General features: G+C 41.6%; 1 protein-coding gene across 3 annotated transcripts in view; it reads right to left on the minus strand.

Moving 5' to 3' along the window:
• Positions 1-945: 945 nt before the first annotated feature.
• Tek (TEK receptor tyrosine kinase) overlaps positions 946-22,507 on the minus strand; it is a 120,071-nt gene continuing 98,509 nt past the window's right edge. For all 3 annotated transcript variants that reach the window (XM_052717682.1, XM_052717681.1, XM_052717684.1), the window contains exons 15-23: positions 21,927-22,137; positions 20,018-20,128; positions 17,542-17,732; positions 16,892-17,005; positions 11,369-11,439; positions 10,487-10,527; positions 9,519-9,615; positions 2,675-2,774; positions 946-1,929 (exon numbers count right to left, since the gene is read on the minus strand). In XM_052717682.1, coding sequence (XP_052573642.1) covers positions 1,855-1,929; positions 2,675-2,774; positions 9,519-9,615; positions 10,487-10,527; positions 11,369-11,439; positions 16,892-17,005; positions 17,542-17,732; positions 20,018-20,128; positions 21,927-22,137 — 1,011 coding nt within the window. In that variant the 3' untranslated portion in view covers positions 946-1,854. The remainder of the gene's footprint in view (positions 1,930-2,674; positions 2,775-9,518; positions 9,616-10,486; positions 10,528-11,368; positions 11,440-16,891; positions 17,006-17,541; positions 17,733-20,017; positions 20,129-21,926; positions 22,138-22,507) is intronic.

The following is a 22,507-nucleotide window of genomic DNA, read 5'->3' on the forward strand; positions in this document are numbered from 1 at the left end:
AAAGCAGGTGAAGGTCTAGGGTTGAGAGAGTTAAGAGTACCTTTCTCTACAGTGCTAAAAAAAAATCAATCAGTTGCCTGCTCTCCTTTCTTTCTTCCTTTCTCTTGGTGGCAAGACATGCTGGTATTTTACACAGAATTGGTTGCTGGGGTCTAGAGTGGTTCCTGCCACATGGCTGCTATGAATTGTATCTTCTGTCCATGCCAGTGATCTGAAATGCTCTTCATGGGGATATGCTGGGCTTTTCTCCATTATGCTGCTGCAGGTTCTTTAATGTGTCCTTGATTCTTCTCTGGCCTCCTTTTGGTTCATCAGCAGCTGTCTGTGTTTGTGTTTCTGTAGAGGGATGAAGGCTGAGCACCTACTTCACCATCTTGGTGTTCTCACATTTTTTTAAATTCAAGTTTCCATTTAGCTAAGTAAACAATATGCTGATGGCAGCCTTGCTCCCATGCTTTGAATATGCTGTTTGAAAACAGATGTATTTGGGATACAGTGAGTAGCCTGTTCATTTCTGAGATCCAGAAGGTAGGAAGGCCAGGCAGTGGTGGTGCATGCCTTTAATCCCAGCACTTGGAAGGCAGAGGCAGGCAGATCTCTGTGAGTTCGTGGCCAGCCTGGTCTACAGAGTGAGTTCCAGGACAGCCAAGGCTATTACACAGAGAAACCCTGTCTCAAAAAAAAAAAAAAAAAAAAAAAAAAAGACAAAAAACAAAACAAAAAAAAAAGGGTAGGAAGGTGGAAATAAAAATATAGCAATGTGAAACAATTGGATGTCTACTCCCCTAAGGCAAGACAATGACCTAAGAGGTAGAGGTGTAGAGCTTACTGGCCTTGTGGGCTTTGCACTGCTGCCCTGGGTCATACACTCACTAACTCCATGACTCTTAAGACATCTTCTAAAAACATACTTCCAATTCCTATGAGATACACTACTGGACAGGATGTGGGTGGATGAGACATTTATTCACCTACAAGAGGAACCAATGCAGTTGGTGGCTACTGCACCAACAGTAAATTCACAAATGATCAAAACTACAGACCTTTACAATGTGCAATACATGTAGGGATACGACAGTGTGCGATACATGTGGGGATAGTAACTCCATGTCACAAATGCCACACATCACTCCTAAATTCCTAGTTTTACTTCTTAGAATATACAACAGATTACTAAAGAGATTAAAAGTAACGTCCCACCGATTTGTTTATTGACCTTACTTATATCTCTCTAAAGGTTCTTAGTCTCCTAAGAAAGCTTTTAGATGTTAACATTTTGGAACGACGTGTGTGTAAAAACACAGGACAAACTGTCACATGACCAAGTGAGCTGGCTTCTGTAGGTGAGGGGTAAAATTGAGAGACCCACTTTTCAGCCTCTTGGGTAGTAACCCACATTCTGATATAATTCATAAATTCCCCTCGCTTTTCTTTCTGGGCTGTCAAGGGAATTGTTAGACTTTTTAACAGTATTTTATGTGTACACAGCAAAACATTTTTATAGCATTCAATTATAAAGGTAAATATCAAAAACACCTAGGACAATAACAAACCCTGCATTACAGTATTTGCACTCATACCTTCTTGTGCAATCCGTGTTTTTAGAAAAATATATTATATGAAAGCACAAACAGGCATCCTGATCTCAGCACATTCTTCCTCCGAGCAGTATATACAGTCATGTTAGAGTCAGAACACACTACAGATCCACACAGGCTTTCCACTGAGGGTCCCAAACACACAGCACGATATGTACACTTCTATATCACATCTCCTGGCAGAGGGTCATGACAGTATCAAGGCGCTCTCGTGCCAGGGAAGGGCAAACGGCACTTGAAGATGAAGAGCTCCGCTCTAGGCTGCTTCTTCAGCAGAGCAGTCGATCCCCGCATAGGTAAACTTCTCATAAAGTGTGGTATTCACATACGTCTGAAAGAACAGGAGAGGATCAGGTCCATGCTGCACCGCTTCTGCCTCTGCCGGGGCAGGTAGACCAGTGCCCTGACTTTGGTTTATCTTTCATAGCCGGTGGGGGGACACCTTCTGTTCTCAATCCCTCTGTGTATTTGATGATTTTTTTTTCTAAAATGCATCCTGTGGCTTCTAAATAAGATTCCCTGCTCCCTCTAGCCTTAGTTTCTGAGCATCGTTAGTATCTTATTGACCTCTCCTGGAAAGGTCAGCTGGTGTAGGCTCCTTTTCCACTGACTATATTTATTCTTCACCTCACCTGCTGACTTAGATTTGCCTGTGGACCCCTAAAATGGTACAGGCAATTACCTTTTTAAATGCTTCAATAGACTTTCTTACCCTCCAAACAGTAAACTATAGGCCAGACTTCGTTGTCTTTTTATTCTTGGCCAAGTCACTTAACCTCTTCATTTCTGCATCGAAAAAATTAAAGGGCCAGACTACATGAATGAGATTCCTTCCAGCTCTAATAGACTATTTGCAGGTTGTATTTTAGTGTATGTGTGAGTGACTATATCTTACAGAGAAATCTTATTTCCCCCTAAATTCTATCTCCTCAAAATTAGGGAGCATGTCTGTTATGGTGTAATACCTAAGGCTATTCTTAGAATAGCTTGTTGAGTTGTTTCAATGACTTTTTAATGATCACCTCGGGCATATCACAAATTCCAGGGAAAGAGCCTCTGCATCAAACTGTGCTCACCTTTCGTTCTTCTAACATCCTGTTTAAGGACACCAGTATCTGGGCAAATGATGGTCTCTCATAAGGCTTCTCCCTCCAGCACTGTCTCATGAGATCATACCTTTGAACACAAAGAGTGAAAAGATAAGATTAACTCTGACTGTGCTTCAGGCCTGGCTATGCCTTAGCATGGGGCAGGGAAAAAAAGAAAATTAGTCACTGGGGGCTGCATGGTGATGACGCTGTGAGGCATAAGATACATGTACTCTACCTAGGACATTTCCACGGTGTCTTCCTCTCTTCCTCCAAACCCGTTTCCCCTTTCTTCATCTGTGGATATAGTAGAGGCCAGCTGCCAGTCTTTCAGGCCCTTGACCTCAGCTATTGTAGCCATGCAGAAGGAACTGAATTACCTGTCTGAAGCAGCACTGCTTTTGGAATACTACCTTTCTATTATGAAATGCCAATATGTACCTCCCAGAGGCAGGACTTTTAGAAGTCCTGCCAAAAGCAAGTGGCATCTTTACTAGGTACAATGGACAAATTATTGACAGCCATTCTAGGAACCAGGAAAGAGTTCACAGACACCAGACACCAACTCTGCTGGCATTTTGATCTTGAATGTCTCAGCCTTCAGAACAATGAGAAATAATACATACATGTATAATTAAATATGAATATATAATATAATTATATGATTATACAATGAATATATTATATAGTTATGTGTAATATAGTTAAATATAATTATATATGCATGTTTAAATATGTATACTTGAATTAATTCTTTTCAGAATTTCATATATTGTATTTTTATCATACTCACCCCTTCAGCTCCTCCAAGATCTATTCCCCATTCCATACCTACCCAACTTAGTGTCCTTATTTTCTTTTAAATCCACCAAGGCAATGATTGCTGCCTATTTTCTCTTGGGTGTATGTCCATTCACTGGAGTGTGTTCAACTTACCAGGAGTCATACCCTGAAAGAAAACTCTACCTCTCCTGGAAGCTATCTATTATCAACAGCTCTTCAGCTCGACGTGGACCTTCATGACCACCTCTGCCCTCAATGCTGGCATTTTGTCAAGCTTGAGCCTTTACTAGTCTTATACATACTGTCACAACTGCTGTGAGTTCATATGCAATGGCCTTGTTGTGTCCAAAATAACTGCTTTTTTGTAGTCATCCACTACCTCTGGTTCTTAGAATCTTTTGCCCACTTTTCCGTAATGGTCCCCAAGACTTAGGAGGAGAGGGCATGATATAAATATCTCATTTAGGACTGAGCACTCCATAGTCTTATTCTTTGAACCTTGACCAGTTGTGGGTCTCTGTGTTAATCACCACCTACTGGGAGAAAAAAAGAAACTTCTCTAATGATGTTTGAGAGATGCACTAATCAATGGGTTTAACAATGAGTTATTAGGAGCTGGTTTAATACCATGTTCCTTTAGCAGAGTAATAGTAGTAAGTTCTCTCCTAGGGCCTATGAGCTGTCTAGCCACAGGTCTTTCCCCCAGTAATGGTTTTACATGCGGGCTCCATCTTATGGAGTGGGCCTTGAATCTAAGCATAAGGTGGTTGGTTACGACTATGACATTCATGCCACTCTTGCACCAGTGGGCATGTCTTGTGGACTAGTTATTGTTGTAGCTTGCAGGGCCCACAGATGGATAAGATTGGTGACTGCTTTTCTTGCAGTGTACATAGCATATTTCATCACTATGAAAGCTAGCTGTTAGGGATAAAGCTTGTAGGTCAATACCAGCTTGATTTCCCTGTGTTCCATGACTAAATTATCTAATATCTTCAGGAATATGGTATTCATCAAGTCCTGAAGGGTAACCAAGCACAATGGCTATAGCCTGTATTGTTTGGGGTGTTTATGGGACCTCACTGGCATTTTAGGGTGACTCCATTTAAACACTTTGTATATATGTCTATGTTTATACTTTAGGAAACTTCTATACTAGTAGTTTTTCATATGACTTTTTAGAGGGTCTTTAGTATTAGTTTTCCTGCCTGTATTCCTGCCCTCCTATCCTCCACCCCATTTAACTTTTCCAATTCCATTATTCCGAGTCCCCCTTTATATCTGTGTCCTATCTTCTTTCTCTTGAAAGTTTTATCTTCCCTCTCTTGAAGCCTTCATCCCCCCACACCTCCTAGCTAATTTTCTGACCTCTGTGGGTACTCCAAATGAAAAACACATATCTAAATACTCAAAGCTAATAGCCACAAATGAGAGAAAACATGGGACATTTGCCTTTCTGGGTTTGGGTTACCTCACTCAGAATGATTGTTTTCAGTTATATCCATTTAATGGGAATTTTCATGACTTCATTTTTCTTTACAGCTGGTTAATATTCCATTGTATAAATGTACATTTTTATTATAAATTGATCAGTTTATGGAAATCTATATGCTGTTTCCAATGTATGTGAATAGAGCAGCAATGAACATGAATGAGCAAGTATCTCTATAGCAGGATATAAAGTCTTTAGGTTATATACCAAATGTGGTATAGCTGGATCATGAGGTATATCAATGTTTAGCTCTCTTAGTAACCTTCAAACTGATTTCTGTAGTGGCTGTCCCAGTTTTCACTCCTACCAGCAGTGAATAAGTGCCCTGCTTTGCCCATATCCACACCAGCATTTGTCATCATTTGGCTAAGATCAAAAACACTATGACTATAATAAGATGAAATCTCATAGTAACTTTTATTTTCATTTTCCTGATGTCCAATGATATTGATAAAAAAATGTTGATGTTCAACGATGTTGTTAAAAAAATATTTCTCAGTCATTTGTGTTTCATCTTTTGAGAATGTTCTGTTTGGATCCATGCTCCAGTTTTTAATTGAGTTGTTTGTATTCTTGGTGCTTATTTCTTTAGATCTTTTAGAAGCTCCTCTGTCAGATGTGTAGCTGATAAAGATTTTTTTTTTCATTCTTTAGGCTGGCTCCTCACTAAAATGATAGTGTCCTTTTCTGTACAGAAGATTTTTAGCTCTATGACGTTTCAATTATCTGTTGTTAATCTTAATGCCTGCATTACTGGGGTCTTGCTTAGAAAGTCCTTTCCTGTGCCTATAAATTCAAATGTATTTTCCACTGTAGGAGGTTTTTTTGGTGTATTCTCTAGGGTCTTTTATGTATTGTCTTATAGCTTCTATTGCTGCAATGGATCAGTATGGCCAAAAGCAACTTGAGGAAGAAAGGGTCTATTCCTTTCACAGTTCCAAATAACAGTTCATCATTAAAAGTAGTGAGGACAGGATCCTGGAGGCAGGAGCTGGTACAGAGGCCATGGAGGGGTGCTGCTTACTGGCTTGTTCCCCATGGCTTGTTCAGCCTATTTTCTTATAGAACCTAGGACTAACTAGATATGGGACTACTCACAATGGGCTGTGGCCTCCCTATCAATCACTATTTGAAAAAAATGCCCTACAGGGTTGCCTATAGCCTGATCTTATAGAGGCATTTTTAAAATTTAGTTTACCTCCTCTCAGTGACTTATGTCAACTCAACACAAGCTAAACTATCCAGCACATGTATAAAGCCACATTATCTGAACTAAAGATACTTTGGTTTCTTCCTTTTCTATTTATACCTCCCTTATCTTCTTCAATTGTCTAATTGCTCTAGCTAAGAGTTGAACCACTTAAGGGGAATGAGCATCCTTTTCTTGTTCTACCATCTATCTTTTTCTACCTTCTGTCTCATTGGATGTTATAGGTCTGTCTAAATTATTGACTTCATCTTGTTTTAACTTTGGAAGGTCTGTGTATGTCTAGAAATTCACTCATTTCTTTTCAATTTTATGGTTTGGTGGAAAGTTGTAAACTTTAAATATGTGTGTGTAAACTTTATAAACTATGTCCTTATGGCTCTCTCAGTGTCTGTTGTAATGTTTCCCTTTCCATCTCTAAATTTTATTAATTTGGATCCTCTCTCTCTCCCTCCCTCTCTCCCACCCCCTCAGTTTGGCTAAAAGTTTGTCAAACTTAATAATCTTTACAAAGAACCATCTCTTTATTACATTGCTTCTTTGTGTTTTTTTTATTTGCATTGATTCTTGGTGCATTTTTCTTTTATATTTTATTGATTTCAGCCCTGATTTTAATTATATCTTTCCAGATGTTGTTCATTCTTATTTTTAAAAGGCCTTCAGGTACATTGTTAAGTTATTAATCTGACATCTCTAAAACTTTTTTGGTGTTGGCACTTACTGCTATAAAGCTTCCTCTTTTGACCACCTTCATTGTATCCCACAGATTTTTGATATGTTGTGTTTTCATTTTCATTCAATTATAAAGTTTTTTAAATTTCCTTTTTGATTTCTTCCTTGACCCAATTACCATTCAGAATTGTGTTGTTTAATTTGTGTATTCTCTGTTGTTTCTATTGCTGTTAATATCCAGCTTCATTCCATTGTGGTCAGATAGAATGTAGGATGTGATTTCAATTTTCTTGTATTTGGTGAAACTTGCTTTATGTCCTAATATGTGGTAGGTTTTCCAGAAAGTTCTATTGGCTGTTGAGAAGAATGTGTATTCTTTAGTGTTTGAGTGGAGTGTTCTGTAGATATCTACTGGGTCCATTTTAACTTACAATGTCTTTTGTCTTCAGAATTTCTGAATGACCTGTCTATCAATGACAGGTATTGAAATCACGCACTGTCACTGTGTTGTGGTCCATCAGTGGTCTTAAGATCTAATCATATTTCTTTTACGAGTTCAGGTGCTCTTCTTTTGTTTGTTTTATATCTGTTTAGGACTGTAACATTCTTTTGGTAGATTGTTTTAATGTGTCAATTCTCAACCTGCAGGTTGTAACCCCTTTGGGGGGGGTCAAACAACCCTTTCACAGGGCTTGCCTAAGACCATCAGAAAACACAGATATTTACATCAAGATTCATAACAGTAGCAAAATTACACTTATGAAGTAGCAACAAAATAACTGTGTGGTTAGGGGTCACCACAACATGAGGAACTGTATTAGAGGGTCATAGCATTAGGAAGCTTGAGAACCACTGCTTTAATGAGAATGAAGTGTCCCTCTCTTAGAACTATTTTGGCTTTAAGAATAGTTTGCTGGATATTAGAATAGTTATGCCTTCCTGGTTCTTAGTTAACATTTGCTTGAAATGCTTTTGTCATCCTTTTACCCTGAGGTGGTACTGATTGTTGATGACAGTGAGGGATTTTTTTGAATGCAGCAAAATGATGGGTCTGTTTTCTTGTCCTTTGGGTTTGAGTCTTTTCTTTACTATCTGAGCCATCACAGTAGCGCTAGAACCTGTTTTTAAATAGAATCTGGTAGTCTGTGTTTTTTTATTACGGGAATTGATACTAAAAATATTAATCATTATTATTAAACAATGTTTATTAATTCCTGTCATTTTGTTGCTTTTGTGGTGTTTTATTATACCTCTTTTGATTTAACATTCTGGAATTTTTTTATTCCATGTGCCTTCTTGGATGTGTTTGATCTTCCCTGCTAGTAGCCTCTGTAGAGACAGCTTAGTCAAAAAATTTTTAGATATTTTTATCATGGAAGTTTTCCTTTATCCTTCAATTTTCACTGACAGTTTTGCTTGGATATAGTCTCTGCTGGTAACTGCGCTCTTTCATAACTTGCAGAACATACCATTCCAAGCCTTTCTGGCTTTCATAGTCTCCATGGAAATATCAGCTGTTATTCTGATGGGCCTTTCTGTATACATGGATGGATCTTTCTCCTTTGCAGCTTTCAATATTCTTTTTTTTCTGTGCACTTAGTGTTTTGACTATTATATGACATGGGGAGTTTTCTTTTTAGTTCTGCCTATTTGAGGCTCTATATGCCTTTGGCACCTTGATAGGCATCTTTTTCTTAGATTTGGGGAATTTTCTTCTTTGATTTTGTTGAAAATATTTTCTGTGCCTTTGACTTGGGTTTCTTCTTCCAATGATTTAGTAGATTTGGTCTTTTTACAGTGTCCTATGTGAGCTCTATTCCTCAGTAGTTGTTTTTGTTTAAGATTTAACATGTTTTTTGATTAAGTGATTCAATTCTCTACCCTGTCTTCAAGACCTGCTATTCTGTTTTCCACTTGATCCAATCTATTGACAAGGCTTTCCTCTGAACTTTTATTTGAATTCCTGAGATTTTCATTTCAGGATTTATTTCATTTTGGCTTTTCTTCAAAGATTCTCTTTTTATAAAATTACATTTTCATAGCCTGGGTTTTCATTTAACTGTGTTTTTACAGAATTTATTCACATCTTCTTGGAGTCCCTTGACCATCCATGTCTGCCCAGAGTGACCTACATTTATGCCTCTTGTACCAGGGGAAGTATTAGCATCTCCTTCTCTCTTAGAAGCCTGAACAATGACCTGTTTGTTCAACCGATGACCTAACACTCTTGAAATTATGTCACTCAGGGACTTCTGCTGGCTAGTTCTGGAATGGAAGCCTTACTAATGTTAATTGTTCTTCTTTGTAAAAAATAATCTCAAAAGAAGCAAGAGTGTGAACAAGTTGCTGCTTAATGGAGTGACTCTGAAATCTCTCCTCCAACCTGAATAAAAAGTCTGCATGCCTTTGTTCTTGAACAACTTTGTGTATTTCATACTCTTCTGTCCTTGCCCTTCCTCATTTCAACCTTGTCGAGACCTGTACCTTAACAACTCTCCTAGAGGTAAGTAGCAGGGAAAACTGTTACTTATTGCCCATCACATAGTAGTCTTACTAGCAGAAATCTTTCTTTTCATCCAAGATCTCAATGTGGGTGTATTAATGTACCAAATGACTTCCCCATTAGAGTCACATGGAGAAAGGGAAAGATAAAATAACCTCAGTGAGGCCTGACTTACACTTCATCATCACAGTTCAGGGGCTTCTCCAGCCTGTAGCCCTGGGGCAACTTCTCGTAAAGTTCTGCACATGTCATGCCACAGTAGGGGGTGCCTCCTGGAACACAGGAAGGAGGGCATGTGAGTCCCACTGGCACAGAAAGCTGTGCTTCCTGCCCAATGCTAAGCAGTGAGGAGGAAGAAGAGATAGATAGGGTGATCCCTCCATGTGCCTCCCTCTATAACCCCACTGTGCACCAGGCTTAGACGTACATCAGTGAACACACCACAGCTCTACCACTCCTTCAGTGGAGGGACCCGCCAAGGCTTCATTCCTGACAGGCCACTTCTTTTCCCCGAGTCTGCTATGCAGAGCACATCTCAGGTACCAATGACATTTACTTTTTCATATTGAAAGTTTGTATTTGTGCAATTCCTAGTTTATCAGCAGCAGTTACTGTACAGCTTAAATTAGAAAAGCTATAAACTTGTTGTAGAAAAACTTGGAATATAAAACCAAGTGAAGGGAAATCCTACAATGCCTCTCATTACTTTTCAGTATAGCACCTTATAGTTTAAAAATATTAATTTCTAAAACCAATGGCATGAAGTGTTTGATTTGGGGCATGTGTTTCTCCAGGCTATTAAATAGCCTTTAGGGTGGGATTTTTACTGGCTGCATAACAACCCATCTAAAGTTATAAGAGTAACTTGTTACAGCTCTTTGACATCTCTGCAGAGACAGAAACAGTTTATAGTTAAGCTCACAACCATGGGACCCTTAGTATTAAGTATGATGCTAACATATAGCTTTTAGAAAGAGAAGTGTGGACAATTGTACTCATCTTCAGAAATACTTCTATTTGCGGGTTTCACCTGGTGGCATTAGAGAAATTAAGTGGTGCCTGTGGAATTAGGCTAGAAGGAAGTTCTGGAGGGTCCATGCCCTTTGCACAGTGTTTTGCCTAATGGGTAAATTAAATACTCACCTAAGCTAACAATCTCCCAGAGCAATACACCATAGGACCATCTGCAGGAGGAACAAAATAAAACAAATGATCAGCTACTAGGGTGACCACTCAGGTTTCTGCCCCATAAAACCTATCAAGAAACCTTTTATCAAAAGAGGAAATGCTAATAGGATGCTTTCCAGGGTGAGGCCTGACACACAGCATACTCTTAGGTCTATAGAGGGCTACAGTGGGAAAGTGACTCACTTCTCCAAATCTCTTAACCCAGTAGAGAATGCAAGATGCTGCTGTGGAAGACAATGAATTCCATGCCAGGTAGATGGAAGTTGAGTCCTTCCTCTGCTGTCTAATACTTGGACAGTTTTATAATGGTCACTATAAACTACTGGACATATGGAACCCCTAAGAATATTCTCCCAAAAGTGGGGAGACCCCGGTGATGGGCTTGGCCGCAGTGAGAACACAGTGAATGCCACTCTCCTCCTCCCTCAGACCTCAGTAAGGCCTCTGGGACAAGCATCCCCACCCTGATGGCCGCACTTTCTCCTCCTGCAAAGAGTGTACAAGGCAAGATGACTTGTCATGAAGGCTGCAGGAAGACATGGCCCCTACTACTATGGCAGCTTTAGGTCCAGGGAATGGAATCATGGGGAATCCCCTATGCCCTTTCTCTCTTTAGAGGTCATGAATTCATCGCCTGAAGTCTGTATTTGATGGGCGAAGATACCCTCAAACCTGACACCTGTGATTTTACACTAGAAACTTCCACTCTATGGCTTCATTTCCTTTGAGTTTATTTCCTTCTCAGGGGTACAGGGTGTCCCCATTTCTCTTTAGAACTTCTCCCAAATATATATACTTTTCTAAGAAAAACTCCTTAGTGGTAAGGCACATACTTACACATCACTGTTGGTTGTATAGACACTATAGTTCAGCGACTCAATTGCCATCCAGCGCACTGGGAGCCTTCCCTAGAGAGAACCAAGTGAGATATCACTTAGACAGGAAGGGCTTTGTGTTTAGAATTCCAGACATAAGGCACAACAGACCCATGAAGCCTTTGTGTGTGAATTTCCACCCACAGACATGTGTTCAGATTCAAAGACATGCAAATAGGGTAAGCCTTATCCTAGGGAGTCTGATGTGAGTCAGTCTATGTGAATGTGCACATTTGGTAGTCATTCAGCTATTCACCTGGTCACCTTGTGACTTTTAGGGACACACACAGGTGTTTAAACAGGGGATAAGCACAGAAATTGAGAATATGTAACTGTAATATGAAAGGGGAAAATGGGGACAAGTGACAAGGGCTGAATTGGAAAACCACTTTAGGAGAGGCAATGGATAGTTTCCAGAGGTGGAATGTCTGGGCTTCCTTAAGCATCTGCTGGATGGGGAAGGGAAATATCTTAGGCCACAAGTAATAGATCATTTGTTGTCTTACTGTGTCCAGGCTGGGTAAAACAAGATATAACCTGGATACTGTGAACCTTTGGAGGTTTGTTCCTACTTCCCTCAAATTCTCTGTGATTTGGGAGCTTCCTAGGCAACCCAGTGATTGTATGGCTCACTGTTAAGAGATCTACTCCCCCCCAGTGATATGCCCAAAGTTTCAATAGTGCCCCATCAACCTATAAAATCAGAAGGCTTTGAGGATTTTCCTTAACCTGCCTCTGCAGGCATTCTCCCAGGCTGCTCTTCTAGAGATCACCTCCTCCCATCCAAGAGTGATTCTAACTGTGCAGTCCTCTCTCAGTCCTTCGTCACAAGTGAGGATTCTGTATTTTAGGCTCAGGTTCCAAAATGTTCTCCATCTCCCCAGGTACCCCACATTCTCCCTCACGCTCACACTCCCCTTCTTTCTATGTCAACCTGGGTTCGTCTCCCACCTGCTCCTCCAGCTCACTCTTGCATCGCAGCCAGGAATGGAAAGCACAGTCACATCAAGTGCTCTCTTTCCTCTCCACCCCACAGGCTTTGGCATGCTACCCAGGTTCCGTACGTGCTTCCAGGTTTTCTGTTTGGTTTCTTTGGGCTCTGTCCACTTTCGCTGTCTCTGTCATCTTGATTCAGCCCTTGCCTGGCAATAGTATCCTCTTCAGTGAGCTCTCTACCTAATAGACCTTGCCCTTTATCGGCCTGTTCTCTACACAGAATGATTGTTCTAAATGGCTACTTTAAGTATGTGGATCTTTATCTTAAACTGCGTTCTTTAGCATCTATGTCCTAAGATCACAAGTCCTTACCTGACTTTTAAAACCTTTGACTGGAGTTCAAGGAGCCTCAAGACATTATCCCTGCTACCTCCTCCAACCTTGAACTTGAATCCCCTTCCTTGCTGTATTATTTAATCCCCAAGGTCTTATTGCTCTCCTTTGACTCTAGACTTCTGTATCAGCCCTGTCCTCCAGCTCATGGAGTTCATCTTCATATCCAATATCTGCTCAACATTCTCTATGATACTCAGGAGCTTGCCTCCTCCAGGAAACCCTCCATGACCACCCTCAGAGTTGGTTCAGCCTTCTCTGTGCTTCCACACACATGAGTTCCTGTACCTTGTGCAATTGAACTGTTGTAGTTGCTAATTCGTGCTTATCTGGGGACTTTATCCTGAAAGTACCGGCTAAGTCTTACTGTTATCCCTGAACCAACTATTATTATAAATGGCCTCATAATAAATCAGTGAGATGATGGCTGTTGTCTATTAATGATAGCGCAACATCAAATTGCTTTGTGTGGTTCATAGTAATGCTTTCAACAGTATAATTACTATGAGGGTTGAGAAAAAAACAATAGACCCAGAAAGATAAACACCTGGATCCTAGCTTTGAATTTTAGATTTGTGTGTTTAATTTGGAGTGTCTGTACAGGACAGGAAGCTAAAACTGGCACATGCAAGTGGGGACAGGAAAAGGCCTTCAAATGGGGAGGGGAGAGTAGAACCCATGTGATTATGAAAATAGAAGGGAGGAAAAACTGAGAGTGTAAGGTGTAAAAGAAAGGATGGGGGATGGGGGGGAAGGGATCAGATTGACCAAAATAAAAATTGTTATGAGAATACACTATGTTGTAACACTAAATAAAAAATATAATTCGAAAGGAGTTTGAACAGAGCAGCCCTGCGTGGGTGGACAATGCTCCCCCCAGAAGACTTAAATGAAAATCTTAGTGCCAACTATGGGATGCCTCCTTATGAGTTATTGGTCAGGGAAGTCCCAGCCACTCTGAAAACAACGTTGGCTACTGCCATTGTTCTCGGTTGTCCCCATAGCTGGACTAAAAGACCCTTCTGCTGAAGACTCAGCACACTCAGCTGTAGGACTCGGAGAAATAAAGCTAGAACTTCGCTGACTAGTTTACATAGTGCTAAAAGGTAATTCAAAGGCTGCTAGGGGAGAAAAGACATCAGTGGACTTACCCAGGTCTGGAACTTGCATGTGCTATAATACTGGCCGTCCAATTGATGTGATAGTGACAGGACTCTGGGGGTGACTAACTACCTTTTAATTGGATTTGAGTCTTACGACAAAGGAGGGAATTCATGCCTGATACTGTAAAGCTGCCGATGTCTAGAAGGTAGGATTCTGCATTTATTTTTCTAAAGTTTCACTGATGAGTGTAAGGTACAAACCACCGATTTAGACTGGACCGGAGAAAGCAGCCATTCTGCCGATTGGTGGCATCTCTCTTCCCAGCACCTGGTTTTCTCCTCTCCAACCCTCCCTTCCCCTGCTATTACCTTACCTTTTGTTCCCAGTCTGTGTTACTGCGACATACTTTACTCCACTTTTGAGAGACAGAATCTAGTCCTGCCTGCTCTACCCCAGCAGCATCCCTGCCTCCTGAGCTCTGAGAGACATCTTTGCCCTTTATGAGATGTCAAGCCAAGAAGTACTATCGCTGAGGATCTGAGAAAGGCATCCAAATGGAATTTCGGGCCATGAAGCTAAACATCACCCAATGCATACCCTCTCAAGCCCTCACCTGAGACTGCAAACCACCAAATGCCAGAGTGAGGCAAGGAGGAGGATTCTGGGAACTAGTGTGAGGAACTGGGGAGCAGGACGATGTGGGCAAGTGTCAGCTCTCCCCATCTGCTGTGGGATGCCCTGTATGCTGTAAATATATGTTGCTATGATTGATTGATAAATAAAACGCTGATTGGCCAGTAGCCAGGCAGGAAGTATAGGCAGGACTAGCATAGAGGAGAATTGGGGGAACAGGAAGGTGGAGTCAGAAAGACGCTGCAAGCCATCGCCATGACAAGTGAGATGTAACGTACTGGTAAGCCATGAGCCACGTGGCAACTTATAGACTAATAGATATGGGTTAATTTGAGATATAGGAACTAGATAGCAAGAAGCCTGAGCCATTAGGCCAAACAGTTTAAATAATATAAGCATCTGTGTGTTTATTTTATAAGTGGGCTGCAGGACTGCTAGGGCTTGGCGGGAGCTGGAGAGAAACTCTCCAGCTACACCTGTCTTTAAGGAGAAACATTGCACTAGATGGGGCAACATCTGATGGAACCAGGGAAATGCTGATCCAGAAGCCCGTCCTCAGGGAGCTGAAGCAAGACAAAAGGGCCATGTGGGGACAAGTAAGGCTCCACTTTACAAGCTCCTCAAAAACAGGAGTAGAAGATTTAAAATGACACCTGGACTTGTAACTATGTAGATATAGGAATAATGAGCAATGGAGCCACTGATAAGAAAAGTGTGTCGAAGTGACTATGTGGAGCTGCTTTCCTTTTTAGAAAAGAGTATTTTCTCCTCTGTTAGTAACTGAAACATGTATTATGAAGAGGAAGGGAAGCGTGTTTGAGGCTAATGCAGAGCCCTGAGCCTTGTTAAGAGGCCAGAGGCACAGACTCAAAAAGACCCTCTCAGGACAAGTGGAGACGTCCCAGGAAAGTGAGTCCTAGAGATGGTCAGCAGAGCTGGGAGAGGCATACCCAAGCCACCAGAGAAGACTGGCAGGTATGGTGGCCGCGGCAGGGCTTGCCCCTGCCCTACCTATGGGTGTTCTGCCCACCTAGGGAATGTGTCATCAGTGTGATGGGTGTTCAGGGACATGGCATTCAGGGCCTTGTTATTCTTGAGCGGGCAACAAAGGTGAATCAATCTGATTTCTCTCTGCATCGAATACTGCATGGTTCCATTCTATTCTTATCTTGTATTTGAATATAAAATTTTGTTTGGTAGAGTGAGCATCACTAGGAAAGAGTGGTTTAATTAGCTTTGATTTAGGTTGAGTGGATATATCTTTTACTGAGAGGGCAATCATAGCAAGGCCTTTGCAAGTTACATACTTCTGTAGGGGGCCTTCTTGTGGCAGTAAACTTCCCTCATGGGTTCCTAGGTTTTTTGTTTCCCAGCCCTGTTTGCTGTTCAGACTCGGGGACTGGAAGCTCATCAGGCTTAGACTGGATACAGACAGAACATCCTGACCACTAGGCTTGAACATTCAATTGCCTGGCTCCACATGATGAAGCCTCTTTATTTGTGAAGAGACCGTGATGGGGGGATTGGCAGGAAGGAGAGGGTAAAGGCTTCTTCCGTCACTTACTTCAAAGTACCCTGGAGATACATGGGTAGCCTCTATCAGCTTCCTTTGAGACACATGACATGACTGGTGATCAATAAATTATCATTATGGATGAGAGATTTTAAAAAATTGAAAGGCAGATGTCAAGCACCATAGTAGGAAATCTCTAGGCTCTTTGTAACTTACTTCCCCAGAGTGGCCTTTCAGTGAGTAATGAACGCCCAGCCACTGCTTGCAACACATTGCCAGATAAAGACTAACCAACGCCAGGACTTTACACAGGCCACAAAGCTTCAGGTAAAGTGTTGACAGTGAATACAGCCAGTTGTTACCCCCCAGCTGAGCTGTATCCTCAGGTCTAGCCATGCGGAGCCACTCTGAGCTGACTGCAAGGCTCAACCAAATAAACAGTAGGGGTCACCTTCTGGAGGACAATTTTCTGCCCTTCCCAATAAAACGTACAAGAAACAAAGCCCTAGGCACCTGACTCTCTTTTTCAGAGTGCCCACACTGTCCTCTGGGGTGTATCTTCTACTTGCACACAATTAAAGATGCAACCTTTTCTCTCCTTCTCTTCCATTTCCTTTCTCCAACACCTTCACCCTAACACTCCAGACATCACCCATCTCTTTAATGAGCTGTCCTTGAGTTCCCTTCTGGGTCCACTTTAAAGTTATTTTATCAACAAGACCAAGAACCTCCTAAGGGGGCTGACTGTATATGTCCCCAGTGACAACACTATCATGTTAGGAACCCAAATCTAAAAGAATGCTGACCAGGCCACACAATATCCATGAGGACACTGGCAGATGCATCAGTCACCCTGAGCAATGGCATTCTAGGGGGACAGGGAGACCCTCTGTGCTTGGAACTTACCATAGTCTTTTTCACATATACTTCTTGACCTCGTGACAATCCAAAATCTGCTATTTTGGCTATATAGTTCTCACCAACTAAAATGTTTCTGGCAGCCAGGTCCCTGTGGATAAACTAAAATTTCAAAGAGTCATGTATCTTCAGTATAATACTTGGTCTTGTCATCATTTTGTTAGCAGAAAGTTCTGGGGCAAGAACTTAGAAGAAATGACACTACAAAAAAAAGGCCTTTAAAAGATCTTCAGATTCCAGGTCCCTTAAAGCACCTTTTCACAGCTCGCAGACAGCAGATTTGTCAAGGGACTCCTCACATCTTGTGAGAATCATTTCAGGGTGGGAGGAAGTACAGGGCCTTTCCACGGCAATGCAGACAATAGCCTCTGCTGTTGGGCATAATTTAGAGGCAAGCCTCAGTATGATAGGATCAGGGCATCTCACTAAATACATGGTTTTAAACTTTCTAGGGAAATATCCTGTCGGTATTGGGAATTGAATTCTTTCTATACAGATGGAAAGTATCGGTTTCTTAACTCAGAGAGACCGAGAAGGAACCTAAGGAGAAAGGATAATGGAAAACTATCTAAAAGCATGAGGGTCCTCCAGAGAAAACCCCACAGAAAGGGGTCCAAAGCAAGGTTCTCAGAACAAACCTGTTTTTGGCTCAAGTAGTCCATCCCTCTGGCCACATCTGCAGCGAAATGAAGGAGCTGCTGGGAAGAGAGTGTGGAAGCTGTGCTGTTGGCGATGGCAAAAGCAGGGTCTGTCTCTAGCACTCGGCTCTTACGCAGAAAGTCCAGCAGGTTTCCGTGTGGGGCATACTCAATAGCAAGGTACAAGTAGCCTGCAGGGAAGGGATGAGAGTCATCTGATGCAGGCTGAACAGCTGTAGAATCTTCAAGACGTGCTATGGTATTGGGAATGGGCTTACAAACTCCATTCTGATTGAAAGAGATATGTCTAGTAATGATGTTAGGAACAGGAGGGAGATGAGGGAGACTGACCCACAGCTGTCTAAGGGACCAGCCCCGAATTCACAGTCTTTCTTTCCCTCTCCTCTGTAGCTACAAATGTGAACTTACATCAACTCCTTAATGCTAGGACAAGGAACTCAAAGCATCCTCCTCCACAGGACACCTTTGTCAGAGTGCAGTTAACTTCATTCAGTATTCATCAAGAAGCTAACATAGGCCAGCGATGTTATTCTGGTCTGTGTCTCCAGCCACATTGGACCGATGGCGAAATGCCCAGAGAGGAAGGAGCCACCCCACATGACTTTCTCCTTTGCCTCTCTTTGCCCTAAAACCGCACTAAGTAACTGAGTATTCCTTAGGCAACTGCCTGGCAGGGATCTAGTTTTTCAAGTTATATTTTGCTTAAAGACATCAGAAAACTTGAACTTTAGGGGAATAAAATAAAACAATAGAGTTCCTAGAGAAAGTCTGTCTTGTTGTGTTGGCTTTATCCTAGTTTTTTTTACTTGTTGTTAAAAAGCAGTAAAAAAAAAAATAGTAATTTTGAAGGATGTTTGTGTACACACATGCATGCATGTCCAAACCATCATTTTAAAATGTCAAATGCATTTGAACTTAGATATTTTAAGAAATTAAAATTCTTATCACCCCACCTGCCAGAAATTGAAAGAAAGAAAAAAGAAAAATCTTCCCACACTGAACCCAATTATATCATAAGGAAAGGGAAATCTAAGATCTGCCATGAATGTGCTTTCTCACTTTCTCAAAATACAAGCAATTATGTGATAATGTGATAAAAAACAAAATTTTAAGACACATTTTCAGTTGCTGTCTGGCTTTTTAAAAAATCTTATATGTATGTATGTGTGTATGCTTGAGTGCATGTATGTACACCATATGTGAGTAGGTATTCATGGAGACCAGCAGAGGGTGTCAGAGTCTCTCTGGAACTGGAGTTACAGGAGGTTGTGAGCTGCCATGTGGGCATGGGAACCAAAGCCAAGCCTTCTGCAAGAGCAGCAAGTGCTCTTAACCCCTGAGCCATCTCTCCAGCCCTGGACTTTTTTTTTTTCCTTGAATGTACTGCCGTCCCACACCAACTATTGTTTCCAGGAAATAACTCAAAGGCAAATGTCATTACCTCATTATTTAATCTAAGGGATGTGATCTGGCTTTCAGAATTATACCCTAATTGGATCATAGGATGATGTATTACTTAAAACACCCATATTTTTAGCTTAATAAATCGAGGAAATAGAAGTCATCTCTTTTGATTGTTGATGTTTTTTGCTGAGAAAGTCAACAAAAGGTTGTCCAGTTTATAAATAAGTACAGCATGGAGCCCTTCTGTTTTATAGAAGCAAACTTTTCCATGAGGCATTTTGTGGAGGCATAGACTGGGAACTAGAAACCCATAAAGCATTAATGCAGAGGTAAACTCATAAAAGACTTTTTACTGTGACTTCCTTCACACCTCATTACATACAGCACAGTAGCAAACATTTGAATCATTTTAGTTCCTAGGTATAAAACTATGGGAACACCAAACAGTTGTAAAGCTACAACGTAACTGAAATACAAATGCCCTGGCTAAAACTAGCACTGTTATATATGAACTTAATGTCATGATTTAACCTAAGCAGTATCCATGCTTTCACATCACAGTGCGTTACTGGTGTCAGTGCCTTCAAAATTCAGAACACCAGTTCCTTGGTGTAGGAAGAGTTAGCCTGGGTTACAGAGTGAGTTCCATGCCAAACTGGGCTATGGTGAGACATTGACTCAAAGCCAAAAAATTCAACTCAGAGGAACCAAAAACCCCACTTTTTCTAATGGTAAAGGCTTCCTGCACTTCTATAGTAATGGTAGGACTTTTTTAATCCCTTTGTTAGTAAGATAAGGGCGAGAAGAAGTCCTGGGTATCTTGACCATTAAGAGCTAAACCATCTCAGATACCTAATGATCTAGCCTTAGCACCACCCTCCACAAAGATAATTAACTTCAGCCCGTCCAATAAATGGCATCAGATAGATATGCAGCTTGGAACTGTAGCTTTGAAATAAGTAATGTTCTCAAGATTATTATCTTTCCTCCTTTTGTTACAGAACGTTCCTGTTTTATCTTTTAAAATTTGCCAGGGGTGGGAGCATCTTACCTCGGTGTTCACATGCTCCCAAGAGATTGATGATGTTTGGGTGGTGTCCGAGTTTACAAAGAACCTCCAGTTCTCCAGCGAAGTCCCTGTGATCATCTTTGGAGGCATATTCTGGAAAGAAAGCCAAGGGTTGTGATGTTGCTTCATTACACCTTTCCAAAGGGACCTGTCTTGTCTTGGGCCCTAAGACTGCTGAAGCAATTAGTCATTTGGAAAAGTCTACTGCCTAAAGCAGTGTTACTCAACCTCACCACAGAGGACTGGTCTGCTAAGTGTTACTGGAAGCTGCTTTGAGCCTTGGAGGATGTGCAGTGACATCCCCGACCTTCACTTGCTAGATACCAGCACTCCAACCAAAAATGTATCCACCAACTAACCCATGCCCCCTCCCAAGCAAAATCAGGCCCGGATGAGAACGTCCAAGGACGTAGTCTGGGAGTTGCTGCAGAATCAGGAAACTGAGCTGCAGCTTTTCTATTCTTCTGTCCTGTCTCTTTGGTGGCATTTTAGTGAGAAGGAGAACTATCGGGTTTGGACAGGAGAGAAAACTGCTGGTTGATGCTCAAATTGACTGGTCAGTTTTGAGTAAAGGGTAGTGTGCTGTTGTTGGTTTTTGAAAAGAAGCATGATCGGGATAGGGGTGCTGGTGGATGAGTGTATACTAGAACAGGCTTAGAGAGTGTTCCAACTGATCAGAGTCAGGGCCATGTGTAATATGGATGCACTGGATACCCAGGCCCAATGCCCAATTCCTATCACAGGACCTTCACTGTAGCTTTGATCCTGAGAGTCAATGCCTTGGGATTTCTTAAAATTTAGTGTATTGTTCAGTGACTGCCCTAGAATGTATTATTCTACCTGTGGAAATTTTCTGCCACGGCACACAGTTAAATGGCTTTACATTTTCATAGTACATGAAATTGAGAACCAGGTTCAGGCAGGATGCCAATAAAAGCCGATTTCATAAGTCTCTACTCCAAATCCCCTTTCCTCCTTACTGTTTTCAGTGTTCCCTAAACGTTCTGTGATAAAAGCAGAACAGAAAGAGGATTTCTGGCCATTAAGCAAGTGTTTGTTTGTTTGTTTGTGTTTATTCTTAAAATATCACTGCTCATGCCTATACTCTGGAGATAGGAGGATTGCCCTGAATTTTAGGTTAGTTACAAACTGAATTCCAGGTCAGTCTGGAATACACAGTGAGACCCTGTCTCAAAGGAGAGAGAGAGAGAGAGAGAGAGAGAGAGAGAGAGAGAGAGAGAGAGAGAGAGAGAGAGAGAGAAAGGGGTGGGGGAATGAAAAGAAAGAGACTTATGGATGAGAGATAATATTTTGATTTAGTTCCTGGTGTCATAATCCTACCATGGCATGTGGAAGATTGAAAGTCAATTCTCACTGTTCAGTTGCATGGTCAAAAAGCATGAATACCCACAAAATCAGCCTCAAATGGAAACATAGATGCAAATTCTCTGACCTGGTCCAGACTTACTAAACCAAAAACTGAGAACACATAAGGGTGATGGGGGTGGGGGCAGGACATGGGTCTGTTTTTGAGCAAGTCTTCTTGGTGATTCTGATACACCCTCAATTTTAAGAATGAGCCTTATGAGAAACAATGACACCTCCCCCCAAATGAGGAGTAAATGGCAAAACACCAACATTCCCAAATCCCCAGGAACCAACACATTGGTGTTTGAGTGGCTCCCACTTCTGTCCTTCACATCCAAATCCTGATGCTATCTACCTCAGGCTTCACCTTAAAGGAAACAACACTGTCATCTGCGCACACACACGGCCACATCTGATATGAGGGCAACTTCTGGTTTGATGTATATGTGGCCACAAAGGGAAGATTTCAACAGGAAAGGACTGTTTCCTATCCCCAGAGAAAGGCTGTCTTCCAGCCACTGACCTTTCATCCTCTTGATGGCAGCATCCATCCGTAACCCATCCTTCTTGATGCGTGCCTTCAGAACCTGGCCAAAGTTGCCCTCTCCAATCACATCTTGGAACTTGATGTCATTCCAGTCAAGCACAGGATAAATTGTGGGATCCGGGTTGTTTTTGGCCTTCCTGTTTAGGGCCAGAGTTCCTGAGTTGAACTGCACAGCTGGTTCTTCTCTCTGGAAAAATATATATTTTTCTTATCATGTTTGTTTTCAGGACATTTGTTATCCTAAGGTGCATCATGTCTTCTGGCTTGTGTCTACCCAGGTGGCAAATAAATCATAGATCTAACCCTAGAATGGGGATGCAATGAGTTCCGTCTTACAAGCCCATGCGGATGAAACGGCTGCTTATAGTGCTGTGTGTGTGGCAGCATGCCCATTAGCAGTGCCTGCAAAGCCGAGGAAGGAGAGGTGACACCATAGGTGACATGTCTGCGTCCCACTCTGCTGTGCAGAGATCAGTTTGTAGTTCTAGTGGAGAAGGAACTCATGGCAGTCACAGGGCATGCCTTAGTAAGGCTCTTCCCAATGTCATCTTGGACCT

Source organism: Peromyscus californicus, unplaced genomic scaffold (assembly GCF_007827085.1).
Source record: "Peromyscus californicus insignis strain IS unplaced genomic scaffold, ASM782708v3 Scaffold_5__1_contigs__length_169319896, whole genome shotgun sequence".
Classification (NCBI taxonomy): Eukaryota; Metazoa; Chordata; class Mammalia; order Rodentia; family Cricetidae; genus Peromyscus; species Peromyscus californicus.